The sequence below is a fragment of the Dermacentor silvarum genome, chromosome 4, assembly GCF_013339745.2.
Source record: "Dermacentor silvarum isolate Dsil-2018 chromosome 4, BIME_Dsil_1.4, whole genome shotgun sequence".
NCBI classification, from domain to species: domain Eukaryota; kingdom Metazoa; phylum Arthropoda; class Arachnida; order Ixodida; family Ixodidae; genus Dermacentor; species Dermacentor silvarum.
Genome location: NC_051157.2, coordinates 47,690,805 through 47,710,394, shown reverse-complemented (window position 1 = coordinate 47,710,394; position 19,590 = coordinate 47,690,805). Strand labels below are relative to the sequence as shown.

The 19,590-nt window shown below is 46.1% G+C and overlaps 2 protein-coding genes across 2 annotated transcripts; both read right to left on the bottom strand.

Moving 5' to 3' along the window:
- Positions 1 to 1,013: 1,013 nt before the first annotated feature.
- Positions 1,014 to 4,539, bottom strand: LOC119448595 (uncharacterized). Its single transcript, XM_037711828.2, has 3 exons — positions 4,367 to 4,539; positions 2,629 to 2,912; positions 1,014 to 1,208 (listed from the first exon to the last, which is right to left on the bottom strand). Exons 1-3 carry the CDS (start codon positions 4,520 to 4,522, stop codon positions 1,082 to 1,084), a joined length of 567 nt encoding a protein of 188 aa, XP_037567756.2. The 5' UTR covers positions 4,523 to 4,539; the 3' UTR covers positions 1,014 to 1,081.
- A 5,172-nt stretch (positions 4,540 to 9,711) lies between these two features.
- On the bottom strand, positions 9,712 to 16,967 carry LOC119448594 (acetylcholinesterase-1-like). Its single transcript, XM_049666424.1, has 4 exons — positions 16,843 to 16,967; positions 12,899 to 13,178; positions 11,866 to 12,083; positions 9,712 to 10,054 (listed from the first exon to the last, which is right to left on the bottom strand). Exons 1-4 carry the CDS (start codon positions 16,965 to 16,967, stop codon positions 9,712 to 9,714), a joined length of 966 nt encoding a protein of 321 aa, XP_049522381.1.
- Positions 16,968 to 19,590: the final 2,623 nt, after the last annotated feature.

The window sequence follows — 19,590 nt, the reverse complement described above, 5'->3', positions numbered from 1 at the left end:
ACATGTCATGATCTCAGAGTGCTGATCTCTAGAATTCCCGCCAGGTCTTTTGCTGCAGCCCAGATTCACTGACTGGCTGCTACTTACCTTCGCCCCAGGATGAATTAGGCTTTGGTTACCGGCCATGGTGTTGGGCTGCTGAGCACGAGGTCGCGGGATCGAATCCCGGCCACGGCGGCTGCATTTCGATGGGGGCGAAATGCGAAAACACCCGTGTACTTAAATTTAGTTTCACGTTAAAGAACCCGAGGTGGTTCAAGTTTCCGGAGTCCCCCACTCCGGCGTGCCTCATAATCAGGTCGTAGTTTTGGCATGTAAAACCCCAAATTTAATTTAATTTTTACGCTTTGGTTACCATGCAGTGAATGTTTGCCTGTATATTCATGACAGGTAATGGTGGTGTTCTTTCACAGTACTCGTGCTCTCCTGCTACAATGAAGCTCTGTCGGCAATCTATACTTGCAGGCTCTTGCACGACTGCACTGGTCAAGTGTCTGCGAGTCACAATCGTTACTCTTCGAAGCCACGCGTGCTGGACACAGTTCACGAAGCATTACAAACCAGGGTATACATCGAATGGTTAAGAAGATATATACACCGTTACCAAGTCAGTAAAGTAAACTTTCAGAACATTCACAAAAGCAACAGCGAGTGACCGAAGTTATTTCACAGTGATGTCCATAACACCTCGCACCACAAAGGCTGCGCAAAAGAAAACAGGCGAAGTCCCAGTTTTCTTAGTGCCATCTAACTGCACGTGGCGGCCTGCACGGGTAACCTTTCCGAAAATATATTCCCCATTAACCGCTTCCGACGCAACATAGCAAGGGTGAACAGTAACAAAATTGCTATAGGTTTTCTATGCGGTAAACCGCCCGCGCATTTTTAATGTTTGTGCGCTATTGGCAGAGTACTGCAAGATATAAATAATGCGAACGACCAATTCTCCAAAGCACAACAGAAGGGGGATTTCGGGGGGGGGGGGGGGGGGGGTTGGCTCTGATTATAAAGTCTTCACGGGTAAGTACGCGCAGCGTAAACAAATTGACCGCGCGCGTTTCGGCGGAAGACACTTGAATCGTCAGATGCCGAGGCTGCTGAGCAGTTGGCACTGCTCCCGCCAAATGTCAAGGACGTTGGCTTCCTGTTCTGCAGCGATTTCGATCCTGTATCGGCCTTGTCCCGGCTCGTTCAAGTTGGGGATACTCCTGCAAGTCAAACAAAGCGGCTCGTCCAATAGGCGTAGCTTTGGGAGAGTTGGTTCTGCATTATGACGACCAGCGCGGGATGCGATACAAAAAACAAGAAAGCGAAGATGGGTCCTGAATTCCAACTATATTTATTGACAAACGATCCCGTATTTATATTAGGAGTGTGCAAATATATTCGAAATTTCGAATATGAATGGAATAGTCCTTGCTATTCTATTATTCGCATTTGATTCGAGAATGCACTATTAGAAATTGTCGAATATTCGTTTCTGGTCGAATATTCGAGACTCCGAACACCGCCTCGGAGACACTTATACAAGTGGTGAGTGTTGGGAATGATTTTGCTGCAAGAGAGCCGTGGTTCTTGCTCAGAGGCATCAGTTCCTGAGCGAGCGTGCGGGACAGATAACCTGACTGAACAATTTGCGGTCATTCAATGAAAATGCCTCACTTTTAAGCAGCTTATATTCGAATTCGTCATTTTGATTTAGCCAAAGCAACTTGTTATTCGGTTAGTCTCACTGCGTTTGCATTCCGTTTAAACAATGTGAGGTGCTATAGTATCAGGCGTTTCTCGTTCAATGAACACAACAATCTACGTGAATCTTACTTCGTGCTGTTCATTGTTTCATTACTGTCGTTGTAATGATGCTACAGCTAACTGAAAGCAGCATTTCATTTACAACCTTCTTGATTGAATGGACACCTAGTGTCGACCGACTGTACAAAATATTTGACATTGGATTCTGAATTCGTAGTCGTTTTTCTCGAATGTTTATATTAGATTTGGTGCGGAAATTTTCCAATTCCTACACCCTTAACTTATATACATGACTAGTCTACTGACGCCATTCATAAAGAAAAGCAAGTTAGAAACATCAAGCAAGAAGGAAAACGGGTAACTAAGCAACGAAGTCTGGAAAATATTGCCTGCCATATGGTCTCAGGCCCTCTAGTAGAAAGCAAATCGTTTGCTTTATTCGATGAAGTGAAACCACAATAATTCACGAATCATGTGAGTGTGCGTGCAAAAAGTGGTAAAGAACAACGCCCGCATCCACAAGAGAAGTTCTTACGCTAGAACAGTTCGTCAGAGCAGGTACCATGCGATCGGGATGTTGGGATATATCGGTTACGCCCATACTCCTGCGTCACTATTTAATGAACGTGGCGAGCCAATGGCAAGCAGTACTGGCGAACAAAAAGCTTTGAAAATGCGGGCACATGGCTCGTACTAACAAAACACTTTGTACGCTAAAATGGTTGTTAGTAAGAACAGACGCCGGGAAATCGTCACTTAAGTATTAACAAAGGATGCCGGCCGATGACGATATCTTCTAAAGAGCAAAAACTATTAAGTCGGCCTTCGAGGCCTAATTCACAAAGAAAATTACGGCGAAGGCAGCGCTATACGCACCCTGTCTTAGCGAAGTGCGTCCAAAAGGCGATGATGGCCTCGCTGGCGTGGCGCCAGGTGGCCATTTCGACAGGGCTCAGAAAGTGTGCGCCAAACACGAGTCGCAGCATGTCACCTGCTTTGGTCGCAATGGCGTTGACTTCTGTGTTTGTAGAGACGAGGTAGCGAAAGACACGGTTGTCGCCGGCCGAGGCAAGCAAGCGGCCCATATTACGCACGGGGCATATCACCAGCAGGTCCGCCAGAATCTTGGTAAGGGTGCTCATCGTTTCCAAGTGGTTAGCCTGAAAGATGTGAAGTGTAAGTTAGTCAGTGAAGTCAAGCCAAGTTAGTCAGTCGGTTGGTTGGTCGGTCAGGTCAGGTCAGGTCAGGTCAGGTCAGGTCAGGCCAGGCCAGGCCAGGCCAGGCCAGGTCAAGTCAAGTCAAGTCAAGTCAAGTCAGTCGGTCAGTGAAGTCAAGTTAAGTCAAGCGAAGTTAGTTAGTCAGTCGGACAGTCATGAGGCTGACAGACAATTTCCTGAACCAAGGCCTTTAGGAATAAAGAACTGCTTGAGGCTGGTCGGACATTTGAGTTCATAATATATTTACTATCACAATTTGCCGAGAGAACCACTCTAGTGTAGAAACTGCATGCTCACAAAGGCGCAGGATTCATGTATAGTACTAAAATAAAACTAGGCAATAACCTATAGCACCACTAACTCCCTAAGTATGCGATATAATACTTAGATTGTGATGATTGTGACGTATGCATAGTTAGGGAAGTGACGTTTCTATACCTCGCGTTTCTATATTTTACAAACTTTCGTTTTCGTGCACACTGTGACGCGATCCCGTACGCTCAACACACATGTACTGTTCTGTTAGACACCTTTAAAGGGGGGTGAAGTCCGCCTATACAGAAATGCGCGAACGATGGTGGGTTTGAACCACTGTCTTCATGCACAGAAACGCATGCTTCTTTCGTTCCAAAGTGGCTATTTGAAATTTCTGGCGTATACGTCAGGTGTCACTTTCGTGCATTCTTCCCTCGTGACAGATAGCTTTGTGAGACGCTGTGTTAGACTGCACTGCCTTGCGGATCGGCCTATATATTAACAGCGGAGCTGTTTAAGCAGACCGTCAGTCCGTGTGTCGCGAACAAAACGTCGCTGAGCGATGACGTCACCTGCGTTGTCTAGCAACATCTGTGACAGCTGTGCGTGGCTTCGCAAGACTCCGCGCCACTTCGCAAGGCCTTCGCCAAGCTCCGCCCACCTGCCTAAACACTGAGGACAGCTGCGTCTGCCTCCGCAAGTCGTGACGTCACCGCGCCGCACTTGCGTCTTGTTTCGCCAAGCGAAACCGAGCAAAAGCATTTGAGCGTCCAGAAGCGTCCAGATACTTTGATGGCCGAGTGTTCGTTGCTCCTTGGGCAAAACGTGGCCGAGTATCGAAGCATAACCTCGCAAGAACTTGGTCGAACCGAGATAAAGCTAGGTGCGGTCGCCAGCTTCGTTGTTTGCCCAGTCTTCGCAGCACTAGTGCGAAGCTACACCTAATTTTTTCTGTTAGATATCTCCAAAGTGGGTGAAGTTCGCCTATAGTGCTATGGCATTAAAAGGAAAAGAAACAGTTCATGCCCGCTGGTCCATGGTGATAGCGAATGAGGCTGGACAATGACAAACACTTCCCAAGAAAGAAAAAAAAAAGTATTGCAAACTTCGCCTTGGGTTCATGTTCTTGCAGGTTCACTTACCTTCGCGTATTTACGCACGATAGCCTTCAGGGTCTTGCCGCTTATGTTGAGTGCCTCGAAGATTGTAGCGGCAGCCCTCGTCGCTTCAGAAAGTCGTTCTTGCTGCACGACGACCAGGCGAGCAAACAGCATGGCGAGCGGACTCTCGTCGTCCATGTGACCCAGTAGAACTTCGGCGCCAGTTATGCCCTCCTATGAGCCGGTAAACAACGCGTTAATGGAGATTTTTAGCACACCTGCTGCTCCTGTGTCGTTACCGCAATGTTTCGGTCCCCATTTAGGTTTGTATGCGGCAGCTAACCGGCCCCGCATTTCCGCTAAGGGATGCATACGAGCTTCCGGGGTCCTCTAAGTGAGAACTTATTAAATACTGACAACTTACAGCTAACCACCGGCACAATTCTTATTGTCACATCAAACGATCGATAAAGTTAAAACTGTGAACGTACAAATTATTTCAGCTTGATCTTATTGCCTTTGAACAACGACTTAAAAGTGATAAGATAATTTCGTTTAATAAGTTGTGGTAAGTAGCTACATCACCTCTTTCTGGTGTTTATTGGTTTGTCTTGTTACAACGAAAGTTCTATAATTGTTATTTTTAAACTGGATATTCACTGTATGATAAGTACGCCGTCATATGTATGGTTTAGTGTCATAGCTTGTATTTCTATGTATTGCCACGCTTTATAAGATACATTGCTATGTTGCATAATTTCACGTGGAGGCCTATGACTAGTCAAGCTGCCGTAACGCATCTTTTATCCCGACGTCCTCAATACCAAGTATGAGCCTTAAAAACATTGAGGAGCTAAGGACCACGCAGCGAACCGAGCGAGAAATTGAAGGCGTAAAGTTAAGGGCATTAAAACGGCAGTATGGATACGAGTACCGGTACTGATGGCTGTCCTATTTGACATTACAGATCATGGAATACGTAGACCGGTGGTCTTGAGTAACAGAACGGCCGCCGCAGGGTAGCGCGACGAGCGCGCTCGCTCAGCTTCTGCGGCTCGCTGTGGACAACAGCGTGCTCTGATTAGTATACGTGCTTCAAGGCCCGAGCGCCAAAATCTGACGAACAGGTCGTCTGCTTCCCGAGTTGCACATCCTCGAGGTGTGTCGTCATCATGGTCGAAGATCGTTACTTTAGGAATCTTTTAAGCGTGAGCCCGGAGTGCAGCATCTATCGCTTAGCCAATGTGTGTACTGCCCAACGTTATAAACGTTGCGTGCTGCTGACGTACTCGCACGAGTGAACATGAAAATGAAGTTTGTTCGACCCTCGAAAATTGCGTGATCGCGGTAGAGATAAGTGCGAAGGAAAATGTGCTACTTATGTCATTCGGTGCGAGAATAGCCGCGCGTTGCTATCTAGTGCACCGTAGCACAGCAAAGGGATCAGTCACCGTGAACTCAACCGTAAGCTGAGGGATAGCCTCCGAGTTAGGCTAAAGTCCCTATATAAGAAAAGTACCGCCATCTACGTCGTCTCCTCTCCTAAAGCGCGTGGTTTTTTCCTTATTTTTTGCTTGCGAAAACAAGTCGACGGTGGCGGCCCTAGAAAGTCCACGTTGAGACTTTCAGGCCGGGCGCGCGCCGCCACCGCCGCCGGCAACTGCGGCTGCGAACAGGACTTTCAACATGACTTTGAGGCGAAAACAAAATATAAAGAAGTCAAAGCGCGCGCTATCATCGTCCAATCGGAGATACAGGAGAGAGCGAAGCGGCGTTGATCAAAGGATGGCGGTACTTTTCTTATATAGGGACTTTAAGTTAGGCGCGTCGTAGGCGCCATAATCGGAAGTAGTGGCGTCTATGCGAACATGCAAAATCAAATTTGAACTGCGTGCCATGGTGACGTTCAGTAGGCGGAGAGTTGTGCGCACCACCCCGCTCCGCCGTAACCTACGCGCAGTGCAAGGAATTGGAGAAGGACCGGGAGCACCGCGAAAGGGTTCACAGGCGATATTTGATTGCCAATAACTCCGCTTCTGTGGAACGAATTGAAGTACTCGATGTGGCAGAGTATTTCTTAAAACAGACTGTTTTGACGGGAAATGCATTTCTTGACTTCGATAAAAAGTGATTCAGGATCCCTTCAACGCAGGAGCAGATAAACGATTGTAAGCAGCTAACCCACCCCGGAAACCTAGCTGTAATCGCGACGCTGCAGGCACGCCGGAATTTGCCGAAACAAAAGTTATTAGAGCGAACAAAAGACGACAAGGAAAGAGGGATTTACGAATTGGCAGTCATGGGGGCTTCACTGAGTGCAGAAACGTGTGCGAGTGCACCATCCGTCTGTTTGTAAACCATGGAAATTGATTTGCTTGCTGGTGCGCGATAGAATGGTGTGGAGTAAGGCATGGTGGTGTTTATCCCTTTTGTACCAGCCTATCTTTTACATATCTCAGTATAAAGACGTGTGAAAATGCAATCAGTTGCTACACTCGCGCTTTTACCTGTAAGCTGGTGTGTCACTCGCTGTTACTCGTGTGGTTGCTTTTAAGTCGGCGCGCTCTCAAAATCAACACGAACGAACTAGCCCCATTTATTGTTCTGTACTTTTATAGCTCTCTCTTCCCCTCAGATGTTCCATCATAGATAGATAGATAGATAGATAGATAGATAGATAGATAGATAGATAGATAGATAGATAGATAGATAGATAGATAGATAGATAGATGGTTAGACAGGTAGATAGATAGATAGATAGATAGATAGATAGATAGATAGATAGATAGATAGATAGATAGATAGATAGATAGATAGATAGATAGATAGATAGATAGATAGATAGATAGATAGATAGATAGATAGCACACACACCTTTTCCTCCATCCATTGTCGTGGCGGAGACGGAATGATCCCAGTGAACGATGGGAAAAAAAGGGGTGGAGCGGCCGTCTTTGCGAAGAGCCGTTTGTCTATCGCACGTAGGCACGAGATGTCTGGTGTGGAGCCATTCATGCATTGCAACCTTTTCGCCTGGTCTGCCACGCGGTGACTTTTAAACTTGGTGTTGTCTGGGTATCTGGAACGCGAGAGCCACATTGCAGAAGTTTGGATCACATCTCGTCGCCGACAGGTACCAGGATGCAGACGACACATGTCCACAATTTACACGGTCTGTTAGCTGCTAAAGCGCCACAGTGCACTGACTGTTAGGTTGATAGGGCGTAGCGTGGAATAAATGGTTATTTGCCATGTGTTCAGCGATGTAAACCCTCAGGACTTGTAGAATTGAGTAAATGATTTCACAAAAGCGACAAGTACTGTAGTCATTAGGTACATACGGCACCCCTTCTGGCTACACAGTTAATCAAATATAGTGTGTAATATATCGAGGGAAGGAAAGCGCAGTCGAGGACGGCCAAGAATTAGGAGGTGTTCTGAAATCAAGAAATTTACAGAAGTAATATGAAATCAGCTGGCGCAAGACAGGGATAATTGGAGATCGTTGGGAGAGGCCTTCGACCTGCAGTGGACACAAATAGAATGATGAAGATCAGTATGTAGAGGACTTCCTAGTTATCAGGAGTGCTTGGAGTCGTAAGAGTCCCAAGGCCCCACAGATAAGAAGGCAAGACGTTCATACGTCGCGAAGGAGAGTTCCTGCGTTTAAGTACATGTCCCTAAAATCGGCAATAGTGATGCTGAGCGTAGCCTTTACCGGTACGGTCAGAAGGGGCCATGTTTTCGTATCATCCCCATTTCATTTTAGATTCGTTTCAGCCCTTCGTCACTGGCTCGAACGCCACTGAGCCGCCATTATCCCGTTGGAAACGGAGCGGTGACAAATAGTAAACTAGCCTGCTTGAGCTAGTCAGGTTTTACTAGCTCTATCGCAGTCTAGCATTCTGCTCATCTCTCTTTGATATTTTCTTATTCATTAAAACATCTTTAACTGTATTGTACAGTTGTCTATGCTTGTAACGACTTCGATTCTATTAATCTCTTCCCTGCTTTTTTTTCCCCACCAATACTCTAAACGTATCTTTCCTATCTCCACTGCTCACCAGTTAATACTTCAATCCGCTTTGAATACCAGTGCTTCTGGAAATTGGACGTTCCTTACAGGTCCTGCTGGGTGAATATCTTGGCATTCATTGCGATGTGCTGGACTTTTGCTGCAGCAGGTACATGCCTCATCCTGTGGCGCATATTTGCTCCAGTATGTTTTTGTCGCCAGGCAGCCAGATCAGGCCTCAAACAGCAAGGCATTTTGTGCTATTGTACAAATTTTCATTCATGATTTCTTTGTTGCCGTATTTAAATCTCTATGGACTTTTTTGTTTCCATCCTTTGTATCCAATTTGCCGTCTCTGTTTCTCTCACTTTCTTCTTTATGACTCCTGATTGTCTACTCACCCTTTCAATTACCCTGTAGTTGGTTGCCAACTTTCTTGCCTTCTTCCTCCATTCCGCATCCACATTTTTGAGCCACAGATATTTGTGCACTTTAGCGGCCCATTTCTTTTCGAGCATGTTCTTGAGTCTTGTTCAAAACACATTTTGCTCTGCGCTGCTTCTCTGACTTCAAAAGAAGGAAAACCCATATCACCTTGCACTGCCTCATTTGTGGTTTTACAGTGGGCCCCCAATGCCGGTCCTGATTCCTAGATAACCGACCTTTGGCTAGCTTCCGTCCCCTAAACATATTTGAATTTAAGCGCGAAATTGCATTTGCGAACATTAGCGCTGGTACCATTACTCCTTTCCAAATTCCTCGTACCACCTCGTATTTATTGTAGACCCAAAGTGCTCAATGTTTCAGCATTGCTGCATTCCGCTTTCTTTGAAACGGAGCGGTGAATTTGAAACGGAGCGGAGCTGAGATTATCTTGGTGAATGTTTCATGAAGTCTTTCCTTCATTTATATATATGCCCAGGTATTTATATTGCTTGACTATGGGCATGACTTGCTGTTGAATTGATACCCCGTAACTGCTCGTCTCTTCAGTGAAGATCGTAATTCCCGATTTCTTTGCTCTACACTTAAGACCTAGATTTGTCGCTGCGTTGCCACACATATTAGCAAATCTCTTTCAATATCTTGCATTGTCCGCTAGTAGCACTATGTCGTCTACATACATCAGCCGAGGGACCTTCTGTCACAAGGCGGTGAGGCCAGCAACCCACAGCAAGTTTCTCGGCTGACTAGTGTCTCCAGTGCTCCGGCCACTAGCGGCGCCTGCTTCGCTCGGAGAGATAGTGCGCATTTTGCCAGATACTGAAAAAACACCCGTCCTGCTCCCACAGGAACCTTATAGCTAAAGACAATAGGTAAAAGAAATGAATCGTTAAAAAATGTGGTCCCAGCTCTGCAGGCTGCAGGCATTCTACGCGGAACACATAATTGCGTTAATCAAATACCTGGTGTAAGGGCTGCCGCTCATCAGAATGGCTCGTTGGGGCACCACGGCCGCCTCGGCGACGCCAGCCGCCTTGCTGAGGAGCAGGTACCCGGCAGCCGCTGCGCCCGCACCGTAGCCCACGAGTACGAGGTTAGAAACGTTGCCGCCGAAGCTACCGATGTTGTGACGCGTCCACTCGAGAGCCAAAAGCTGATCGTAGAGGCCCGCGTTTCCGGGAGCATTGCTAGTGTCGTCGTTCAGAAATCCAAGCGCCCCGAGACGGTAGTTGGGCAGCACGACGACGACGTCGCCGTAAGCGGCCAGGTACCTGCAACGCAAACCGCCATTTAAATACGATATGCGTGAGTCAATACGATAACGTGTCAATATCCACAAGTTGGTCTGTCTCTGTCTTTTTTAAGGGAATTGGTCATTACAGGAACATAAAATGTGCAGACTACGGAGGAGTAACTAATTTCTTGGGAACTTAAGACCCATTGCGACATCCCTTATTTGACGATAGCTGTTATGGGTCCTCGAGACGCTATCTGTCCGGAATCGTCATATAATTTACGTTGACCACATACGGCTTCACACCGATGCACGTGTAAAAACGGTATATCTTATATATGTGCGCATTTCGCATATACATAGAAAACCCGAAGTCTTTTGCCTCTAGATAATGGTAACACACTCTAAGTATTGATAGTTTTACTCATACATCATCATCATCCTCATAATTTACTGGAGCCTTAAAGGCCCCTCGTGGGACATTACACCCCTGGACATTACGGGGCGGGGGGGGGGGGGGGGGGGGGTGGATGTCGTACGCAAAATATAACAGGTATAAGCGGGTAAACAAAAGAAACAATAAAAAAGCCCACAAGCAACTATAGTAAAAATAAAAGGAAGCGTACATGATAATGTAGCAATTTATCTATCGAACGAAGCAAATAATAATGGTCATTTACGGCCTAAAGTTTCCATCAATAGGAGTTAAATTTGCAGTAGCCGACAATGCGTAACAAAGGTGTCAGGTGTTATGTTACAACACGCTTCTGACGCTTGACTTCGTCTTAACCATGCTGTATAGGTGTAAAACACCTATTAAAATTTTAATGAGACCATTGATGTTTTCTGACCTAACAAAAGTTAACCGAGGCGTTGAAGTCTGCGCTGCTTTTGCCGTTATTTACGCTAAAGCCCAGTCAATGGTGTTATTTAAATAGGGCTGAATGTCGGTATAACAAATTCGATGCGACTCCAGAATTATTTTGTTAAATCAATAAATTCAATAGCCAGAAAAGATGCAATCTTTGCCCTGCGTATACAATTATTGTAGGCAGGGAGTGCGTCGAGCACGCCTTGCGTTCCTTCACGGGAGCGGAAGACCTTTTCAACTGGTGAATGGCATCCTTCACCATAACTGAAACCCAACATATCCATATTTTACCATACTTCCCCCAAATTTCGTTAAGCCCGGCGAGACGTTGGCATCACTTCGTTGCTTCGAGGTTTTCAACGCACCAGGTTCTGTATTTATGCCTGGTGAATTGAAGGCTGTTCGTAGAATAAAAAAAAAAGTTCGTAAAATATGGTTTCGTTAAATCAAGGTTTGATTGTATCGGACAATAAGAAAGAAAGACCGGAGGTTTCGTATTTACGAAAATGCGATAACACGCTCCTTAATTTGCAGAAATTACTCTGTTCGGAGTGCACACATCAGTCATGGTAGATAAGCTAATAGAAATCAGTAGAATGCCCACACTCTTAGCTGTCGATTTGTGGCGTCATCGGCTCTGAAGCACCATTCACGTGCACATGCATCGCAAGAACGGTATACGCGCAGGCCATAGCGGCCACATTGGGACTGTAACCCGCCGGGGTGGCGTAGTGGCTTTGGCGTCGCGCTCATCATCACGCGCGTCCGAGGCCGCGGGATCGATTCTCAGCTTCCGCGGCGACATTTCAATCAGGGCAAAGGCAAAAAAAAAAGTCCGTGCATTGGGTGCACGTTAAAGAACCCCAGGTGGTCAAAAATAACCCGGAGTTCCCCACTATACGGTGTGCCTCATAATCAGATCGTGGTTTTGGCACGTAACACCTCACTATCTTATTGGATTTTAATTGGGAGCGTACTTTCCGTCATATAAAGGGTGCATGTTGCCGCCCATCTGGAAGAAGCCACCGTGGAGGAACACGAGGACAGCCTTGTTGGCGCAGTCGGGAGAGTGGCACTCGCGCGACGTCGTCCAGATGCTGAGGTGCAGGCAATCCTCGGAGATTGCCGACAACAATTTGTCGGGGGAACTCTGCACGCACGCCGGCTTGGGCCCAGTCGCGTCGATCAGCAAGCCCTGTGCACGAGCTTACCAATGTTTGTTTCTGAACATGCCGGTTACAGCTCCGGCGTACGTTGCATCTAATACTGGGTTATCTGAGTGACGACTGTCGCCAATCACTGAAAATTGTGCATCGATTCGAGACAGAGATAATTCTTGCTGGAGAAAATTTCTAGCCGTGTCAGGTAAATTGTGGGATAACCTCCAATTAGCTAATTAAAAATTATTACTGATAAACGTACGGTGAAAGACAGCGTACATGTTGCAAGTGCGGTATTGAAGCCGCATCCAGTGTTCAAAGTACGTTCGCTAAGTAGGAATCCTGACACCATCTCCCTTTTCGAGGTATCCAGACCTTGACTTACGAAGCCCCCAGTGCACTGAAACTGCGCTTAAAATTTTTAATGGGAAGCTCTCACGATGCACCGCAGGCAGCAATAATGTGAAACGCCATATTTTCTGTGTATCGTATATAAGCCGGACGTCTTTCTGTTTCCGCAAGGACAGTTCTGTTGTGACGATAGAAGACTGTCGATACAACCAAATGTCAGGCTTACAACACATTATTGTCGTATATCTTAAGAATAGCGGCCTCAAATCCAACAATATCGGACCACGCGCAAAAGAACAAAAACAGACGGCCACGTGAGTTTGGGTAGTTTGGGTTCTGCGTGTGGCGCACTGCCGCTAACGCTGTTCTTGCTTACGCCAAGCCGCTTGCGTCTGCTATTTCCGAAGCTCTCTACTCTTCGTCACCGCTTTTAAACTGGGAAATGGCTTTATTCAACAGAAATCCGATCGAAAGTGAATTTAATTCAAGGGAAGCACACCCGTCTGGCGTCGATGTCGTAGTCCGTGAAGGTACGCCGGAATCGTAGCTCTCCTACGGGCGGGTGAGCGTACGGCACGCCCAGGAAGGCGTACACGTCCGTGTGACCGAACACCTTGTGGCTGAGTCCCTGGACGCGACCGAAGTGGCCGCTCACGAACACGTTCTTCGCCCCGAAATCGAGGGGCCTGCTGACGAACAAGGTGAGGCTCAGTATGAGCACCGCGATGGCCAGGACGGTGGCCACGGCACACGCCAGGTCGGCCACCGTGATGTAGCGCCTGCAAAGCCGCAACACAGCGAGTACTATAGTGATTAGTGGCAATTCATTAATGTGTTTAAAAACTAAACAGTGGTCTATTAAGGAAGACGTAGTAGAACAATCCAAAGTAACTTTGACTGTTTGGCGCTATTTTGGTGCAGTTGATCGATCCTGAATACGGGCCCCTAGAACGGGGCTCGTATTCACAAAAAGTTCTTACGCTGAACTAGTAAGACAAAAAGGCCTCACGAAGCCCGCACTATACTCAGTTGGCCAGGCATTTCCGACCATTCCGCCGTTAGCATGTCTCTGACGCTGGCTCTTTTCCGTATAGCCCGTTACGTTACCAATTATAGGGACTTCAATAAGGCTGACGACACGGCCATACTCAATGAATTGCATTATTGCTTCGACGGATTTGAACAGTCGGGTCTAAGTGAATCTACTAACATTACCGAATTATGGCAATATTTTAAATCCATAATTCTTAATTGCGTGAAGCTACATGTACCATTTCAGAGGAAAAAGAAAAAAAGTTTCACAATCCCCGAATTCCGCAAGATGTTATTAAGTTAAAATGGAAAGTCGCCAGACGCAGAGCCAAATTGAGGTGATCAAAATGCCACACTATTCCTGATGACGTAGTTACGTTAAGAAAGAAGTAGTTCTTGATTAGAGATGCAAAGCACAAGTTTCACAATGTCACGATGCACAAGTTTCTCCTCGAATCACGCCAAAAGTTTTGGCGGCATTTTCGGTCCCCCAGGAAGTCAGTGACCAAAATAAATATTGAACAGGGTACAATCGACGATAAGTCTGCTATTTCTGGGGAATTCAACAGTTTATTTTGAGTGTTTTTACACAAGATAATAGAAAAATAACGTATCTTGCGCGCGACCCTGATCTTCTAGATATTAAGGACGTGATACTATCACATGACGGTATATTTACTCTCCTGCTTAATCTAGATACAACGAAATCCGCAAGTCCAGACGACATTCTGAACATTTTCCTAAAAATATATGCGGAATGGGTAGCTAGATTTATTTGGCATAATCTTCAAAAGTGCCTCTCCTAAAGCGAAATTCCTGACTGGATGATCAGTAAGGTTATCCTGATATTTAAGGAAGGAGACAGCATGTCAGTTTCAAATTATAGACTTCAACATCATTTAAGATATTAGAGCACATCGTCTCCAAACACATTCAACTCTTCCAAACTAACAACATTCTTAGTGGGTATCAGCACGGGTTTCGTAAATGTGTGTCGACAGTCACGCAGTTGGTTGAAAGTATTCATCACATCTGCAAAGTAATGGATAATAAGGGCCAAATCGACATTATTTTTTTAGATTTTAAGAAGGCTTTTAACAAAGTTAATCACAATAAGCTACTCATAAACTAAAAGATATCTTAGGTAATCCTATTGGTACGATCTATAGCACATTTTCTGTTAAATCAGGCGTGCCACATGGATCACTCCTTGGGCCCGTGTTATTTTTGTTATACATAAATGATCTCATTGCAGAATCTCCTGTCAAAGCAAGACTATTCGCAGACGACTGCATCATTTACACTGAGGTTAAATCCGTAAATGAGCGAACTATTCTGAATGATTACTTGTAAAAAATTAACGAATGGTGCAGTCAGTGGCAGATGTCCTTAAACACTGCTGAAACAGTGTTCATGACAATTTTACATAAGCGCAGGCCATTAGAATTTGTTTACACGTTGCAAGGCAACCACTTGCGGCGAGCTCATGAACATAAGTACCCAGGCGTCACTATAACATCGAACTTGAGCTGGACCCCACATATTGACACCGCTGTAGGAAAGGCCAATAAAACTTTAGGATGTTTAAGACGTAAGCTCAAGCTTACATCCCCAGAAATGAAACTAACTGCATACAAGATGCTTGTGCGTCCAATGCTGGAATATGCCTGCGAGCTGTGGGACCCGTATACAAAGGCGCTCCCTTGACCCCGTCCCTCCTTCATTATTTGCGCTAAGCGACCATATGGTCTAAGGTATAACAAAGGAACCAGTCACACGGCTAGAACAGTTACAGAGACGGTCACTATGTTTTGTTTTTTCCCGGTACTGTAGGCGTGACTCTGTAACCCCACTTCATAAAGAAGCGAACCTGTCTCTTCTTAGTCAGAGAAGGAAAGAAAAAAATACTTATCCCGTTCTACAGCATAATAAAGAACTTAGTATTGGTAGACAAGGGTCTCTACATTGATGAGGAAAAGACGCGAATTACCCGTAATAAGCACAACAAACACGCGAGGGCACCACATTTCACAAAGAACTGTTCCAAACATAACTTTATCTCGTCGACCGCACATGATTGGAACCGTGTTCCTGCCCACGTTGTAAATGCCAAAACTCGCGATTTGTTTTCAACCCTTGTTCCACATTGCTTGTAAGGACGATATTCGGTTTGACTTTTAGGTATTGCAGTGCTGATGTGTTACTTTTATTTCCTTTTGATGTACTGCTGTGTTCTTGTTGTATTGCAATGAATCGCACTTTTGTATTTTTGTATAGCGTTACTGAATCGATATGTTACGATGCGTGCCTATTTTTGTTGTATTAATGTCCCAAAGTGCTACTGCATTAACGCAGCGCTGTGCTGACCTGTTATGTTCACCACTTCTATCTAGGTCCAATGTTGGACTGACAGTATCTCAAAATAAAATAAAAATAAATGAAATAAAAAAATGCCAGCCAATCGCAATCTCAGGACTTATCTTCAGCGATGGCCACCAGCCAATGGCAAACAGCACTTACGGACGAAAGGCATTGTGAATTCGGCCCCAGTTGCCTAAAGCACGGAAGCGTCGAGCTCGGAAATGTCTCCTTGCTCTATCTTCACTGTGTCCTGATAGCAGGACCACGCGTTGTTATGTTCACACTGCTCTGTTTTGTGTTCTACGCAGTATAACTCAAGAATAATGTGACTTGTATAGACCGCTGGTTGCAGACAACTCTCTTTTAGGATGGCTGGCCGGATGAACTAGTAGCAGCTACTCGAATTCTCTGTCTGCGATTAATTTTCATCGCTCCATCATGTCAATAAGTATGCCGTATACGCCGGGTTAGCGTTCGGAAGCCACCATAGCCGCAGTGCGAAGGAGAGGCTTGCTGTCATCAGGTATGGCCTCTCATTGAGCACAGAGAAGAGCGCTATCAGAGGATCAGGAACCACTTGCTCTGCTGTAAATTGCGATGACCCAACGTCCTTGACTAGATAGCGCCAAACGTGAACCGCTGGGCATCGCTCTCTTGCTCTAGAAAAGTGTGCTAAAAGCAGCATTGCTGCACGTGAGCTTTTTCGACATCCACCACATCTGAAGGGCAAGTGTTCAACTTTTAAATTAACTAAATGTTGCCGACGCTACGTTAAAAGGGCGTGTTAGCAGTTGTGCTGGGTCTATTAGCATATAGTTACATCCATAAGTGGTTATGCAAAACTGGCACTGCCATTCACAGCGCTGGTGCTCAAGCCGGTGCCACGGCTATATAGTGCTCGAACACTCCCCCTTCTCTATACCTCACTTGAAGGTTACCGAGTGTATACATAAAATACGTACGTACTGCTCCATCCCCCCCACCCCCTTCCATTTCCCGTTTGCAGCGCTTAGGTTAATCTACCGCGCCGTGCCACTGGACAAAACTCACGTTGGATTTATGTGCGCCGCGACGGAAGAGTACATGCTCCAGAAGCTGAGTGCCTGAGCCGAGCGCATCTGTGTGCTCTTGGCGACGGTGGACTTGGTCGATTCCTGAGACTTGTCGCGGGCCATGTCTGCCGCCAGCATAGCGACCGGCGTAGGCGAACGCCGCCTGCCAGCCCTGCGGGAGTGCTGTTCGGTCATCTTGTTGACGGTGAGCCTCGGACCATGCAACGTGCTCGCCATGGTATTGTATGGTATGGTATGCCTTCTTTAATGGCACACTGCTCGCCATCTCCCGTACGTCTTCTTCTTCTTCTTCTTCTTCTTCTTCTTGTGGCTTTGAAAAGAATGTGATACTGCGTTATGAGCCCCAAAAACTAATAGTTGCAAGGAACTTCACAGTGGTACGTCGTTGGGCGTAAACTTAGGCAACGAAACGGCCATTAACTATGTCAAGCCAGCGTCACCGATTGGGTCTTCGCGCGTGCATTGCTCAAAAACTTGAAACTGTAAAAACGCAAATATATGGCGGCCCGATTCTTGGCCTATCCCCCTTAGTGGGTGCGAGCCATAACAGAGGTGCATCATCATCATCATCATCATCATCATCATCATCATCATCATCATCATCATCATCATCATCATCATCATCATCATATGCGGCCTGCTTGAAACGAAATTACTGCTGCGCTATTGCTTCACCTACTTTATGTATATATTCATTTCATTGCGAAGCTTCTAGCTTCCTCGGCTCGGAAGTCATAACCTCATAGAAGACAAGAATCCTCCAAAATGAAAAAAAAGAATCACACTTTGCAAAAGCGCGCCGCGAGTGAACAGAGGAGAAGAAAAGGAAGCGAACAGCAGGGTGTCCGTTTCGTCGCTCAGCTTCAGACCTTCGATTTAAAGAAAAAACGAGCAAGGAACCAACGTGCAGTAAGGTGAGCAGAAGAAAAAGGACTTGTATTTTTCTACTGCTGCAAGAAATGTCTTCTGTAGGACAACCGGACGAATTTTCACATTGGTCCCATAAAGGCGTACAGCGGGTGACACAGAACTCATTGTCGAATGCAGTGTGCACATTCTGTAGTTGGACATAGCATTTGCTGGCCGACTGTAGGCGTTGGTCTTTCGTAATATAGGCTGCGACAAAGAAGAGTAGCCATTCTAAGACGTGTGCAGCCTGATCGCGTCACTCTAGGTACGCCGCAGTGGGAGCGTCCCCACCTCTTGTTTCCCGCTGACTTGTGCCCTCTAGTGCGAGCCTTCCGCTGTGACGTAGCATTCCTTTGGGAAGAGTGGAGTCACACGTTGCGTTGTGCTGAAGTTTTCCACATGCAGTTTACAGCAGCGCCTGAACACAAGGCCTAGCAAGCGAAGGAAGCAAAATTGCAACACGCGAATAAGGTTTGCTATGACGCTTAACGCTTAACGCGAGGCAAAAGTCGTGCTCGTTCATAAATTTTCATATAGCGAATATTTCCAAGCTTGGGCGTGTCACACTCAAACAAGCGTTTCGTGTCATTTGGAAAGTTATTTCATTTTTTTAGTACGTCTTGCGGCTGGCGTCTGCGGCACTAGAGTGACAAATGAAAGAACAGCAGTGTCTTCCGGCCGGTGCAGGGTGCTGAACAAAGCGTCTGGGAGGTGCGTTGCTATGTGCTCGCTAGGTGGTGACTGCTTATACATTGTGGCCTGGTAGTGTAACGACCTCAGTGTTAAAAGCTTGAAGGGCCTTCGCACAAGACCTCGTGTGTTTCGATGCGGAATAAAACAACACTTAAAGGCCGGCGCTCTGTCAGCACATATTCCAAAAATTCATTACTTAATTCATTACTTATACTCATTACGGCGAAAAGAAAGAAACAGGGGGGGGGGGGGGGTGTTTCGCGCGTATTTTGCTTCCACGCCTTTACTTACAGGTAAAAAGTAGAAAAGGCGCCTCTTTCCACGCTGAAACATATAGAGTTGCATTCTATGTTTTTACCTCCGCAAGGGTTCTGGTTTGTCCTATGGCTGAATCCTTGCTCTTAAGGCTATAAAGAAAGTATTGTACACGACCGATAGCTAAAACAACACGTGCGAAGAGAGGAGCCGTAGTTAAAAACGTGTCTTAGTTACAGTCACCTGGGGGGCTATTCTGTAAGAGTCCTCCTAGTGGACTGTCCACTTCGGCTGTCACCATTGGCTGCTGCTTGACGGGCAGTAAGGTGCCAGCCAGTCTCCTTCCTGCACGTGAAGCAGCAGCCAATCAGCGTCAGCCGAAATGAACAGTCCACTAAGTAGACTCTTACAGAATACCGCCCCTGATGTGCATCAATGTATCTGACAGGACAGTTTGATAGCAATGGCTACTAAAGTTTTTCATGTACTTTTGGTGTCGTCTGACGCAGCTGTATTATGATAAAAAGGTCGCCGTAAATGTAACTTCATGCGTCCACATTGATATTACCATTTTAACAATTTGATGTTACCCTTTAAGGGTGAGGCTATTATCTATGGTACAAAGCAAGCACTCTTTCTGCACCCATATAAAGGTGTTAACATGTTAACTGTGATATATAGTGCCGCCTAGAGAGTACACATTGAATGTTAATCTCGGATGAAAAATGGCAGTGCATCACTTACTTCCAAACGATGAGCGTTCAAGTGGCATTGACTTATCTAGCTCCTAGTCCTTCAGGGCTCTGAGGAGGGGGCGTATTCTCGGACGATCACTTTCGGAGATATCACTTTCAGTGGGCTCTGATTG

Coding starts and splice junctions, on each gene's coding strand:
- LOC119448595 (XM_037711828.2), bottom strand. CDS start 4,522: ATGGACGACGAGAGTCCGCTCGCCATGCTGTTTGCTCGCCTGGTCGTC. Junction 2,913..4,366: donor TCGTGCGTAAATACGCGAAG/GTAAGTGAACCT, acceptor CACATCTTTCAG/GCTAACCACTTGGAAACGAT. Junction 1,209..2,628: donor ACGCACTTCGCTAAGACAGG/GTGCGTATAGCG, acceptor TTTGACTTGCAG/GAGTATCCCCAACTTGAACG.
- LOC119448594 (XM_049666424.1), bottom strand. CDS start 16,967: ATGGCCCGCGACAAGTCTCAGGAATCGACCAAGTCCACCGTCGCCAAG. Junction 13,179..16,842: donor GCGGCGCACATAAATCCAAC/GTGAGTTTTGTC, acceptor GCGGCTTTGCAG/GCGCTACATCACGGTGGCCG. Junction 12,084..12,898: donor ACGACATCGACGCCAGACGG/GTGTGCTTCCCT, acceptor GCTCGTGCACAG/GGCTTGCTGATCGACGCGAC.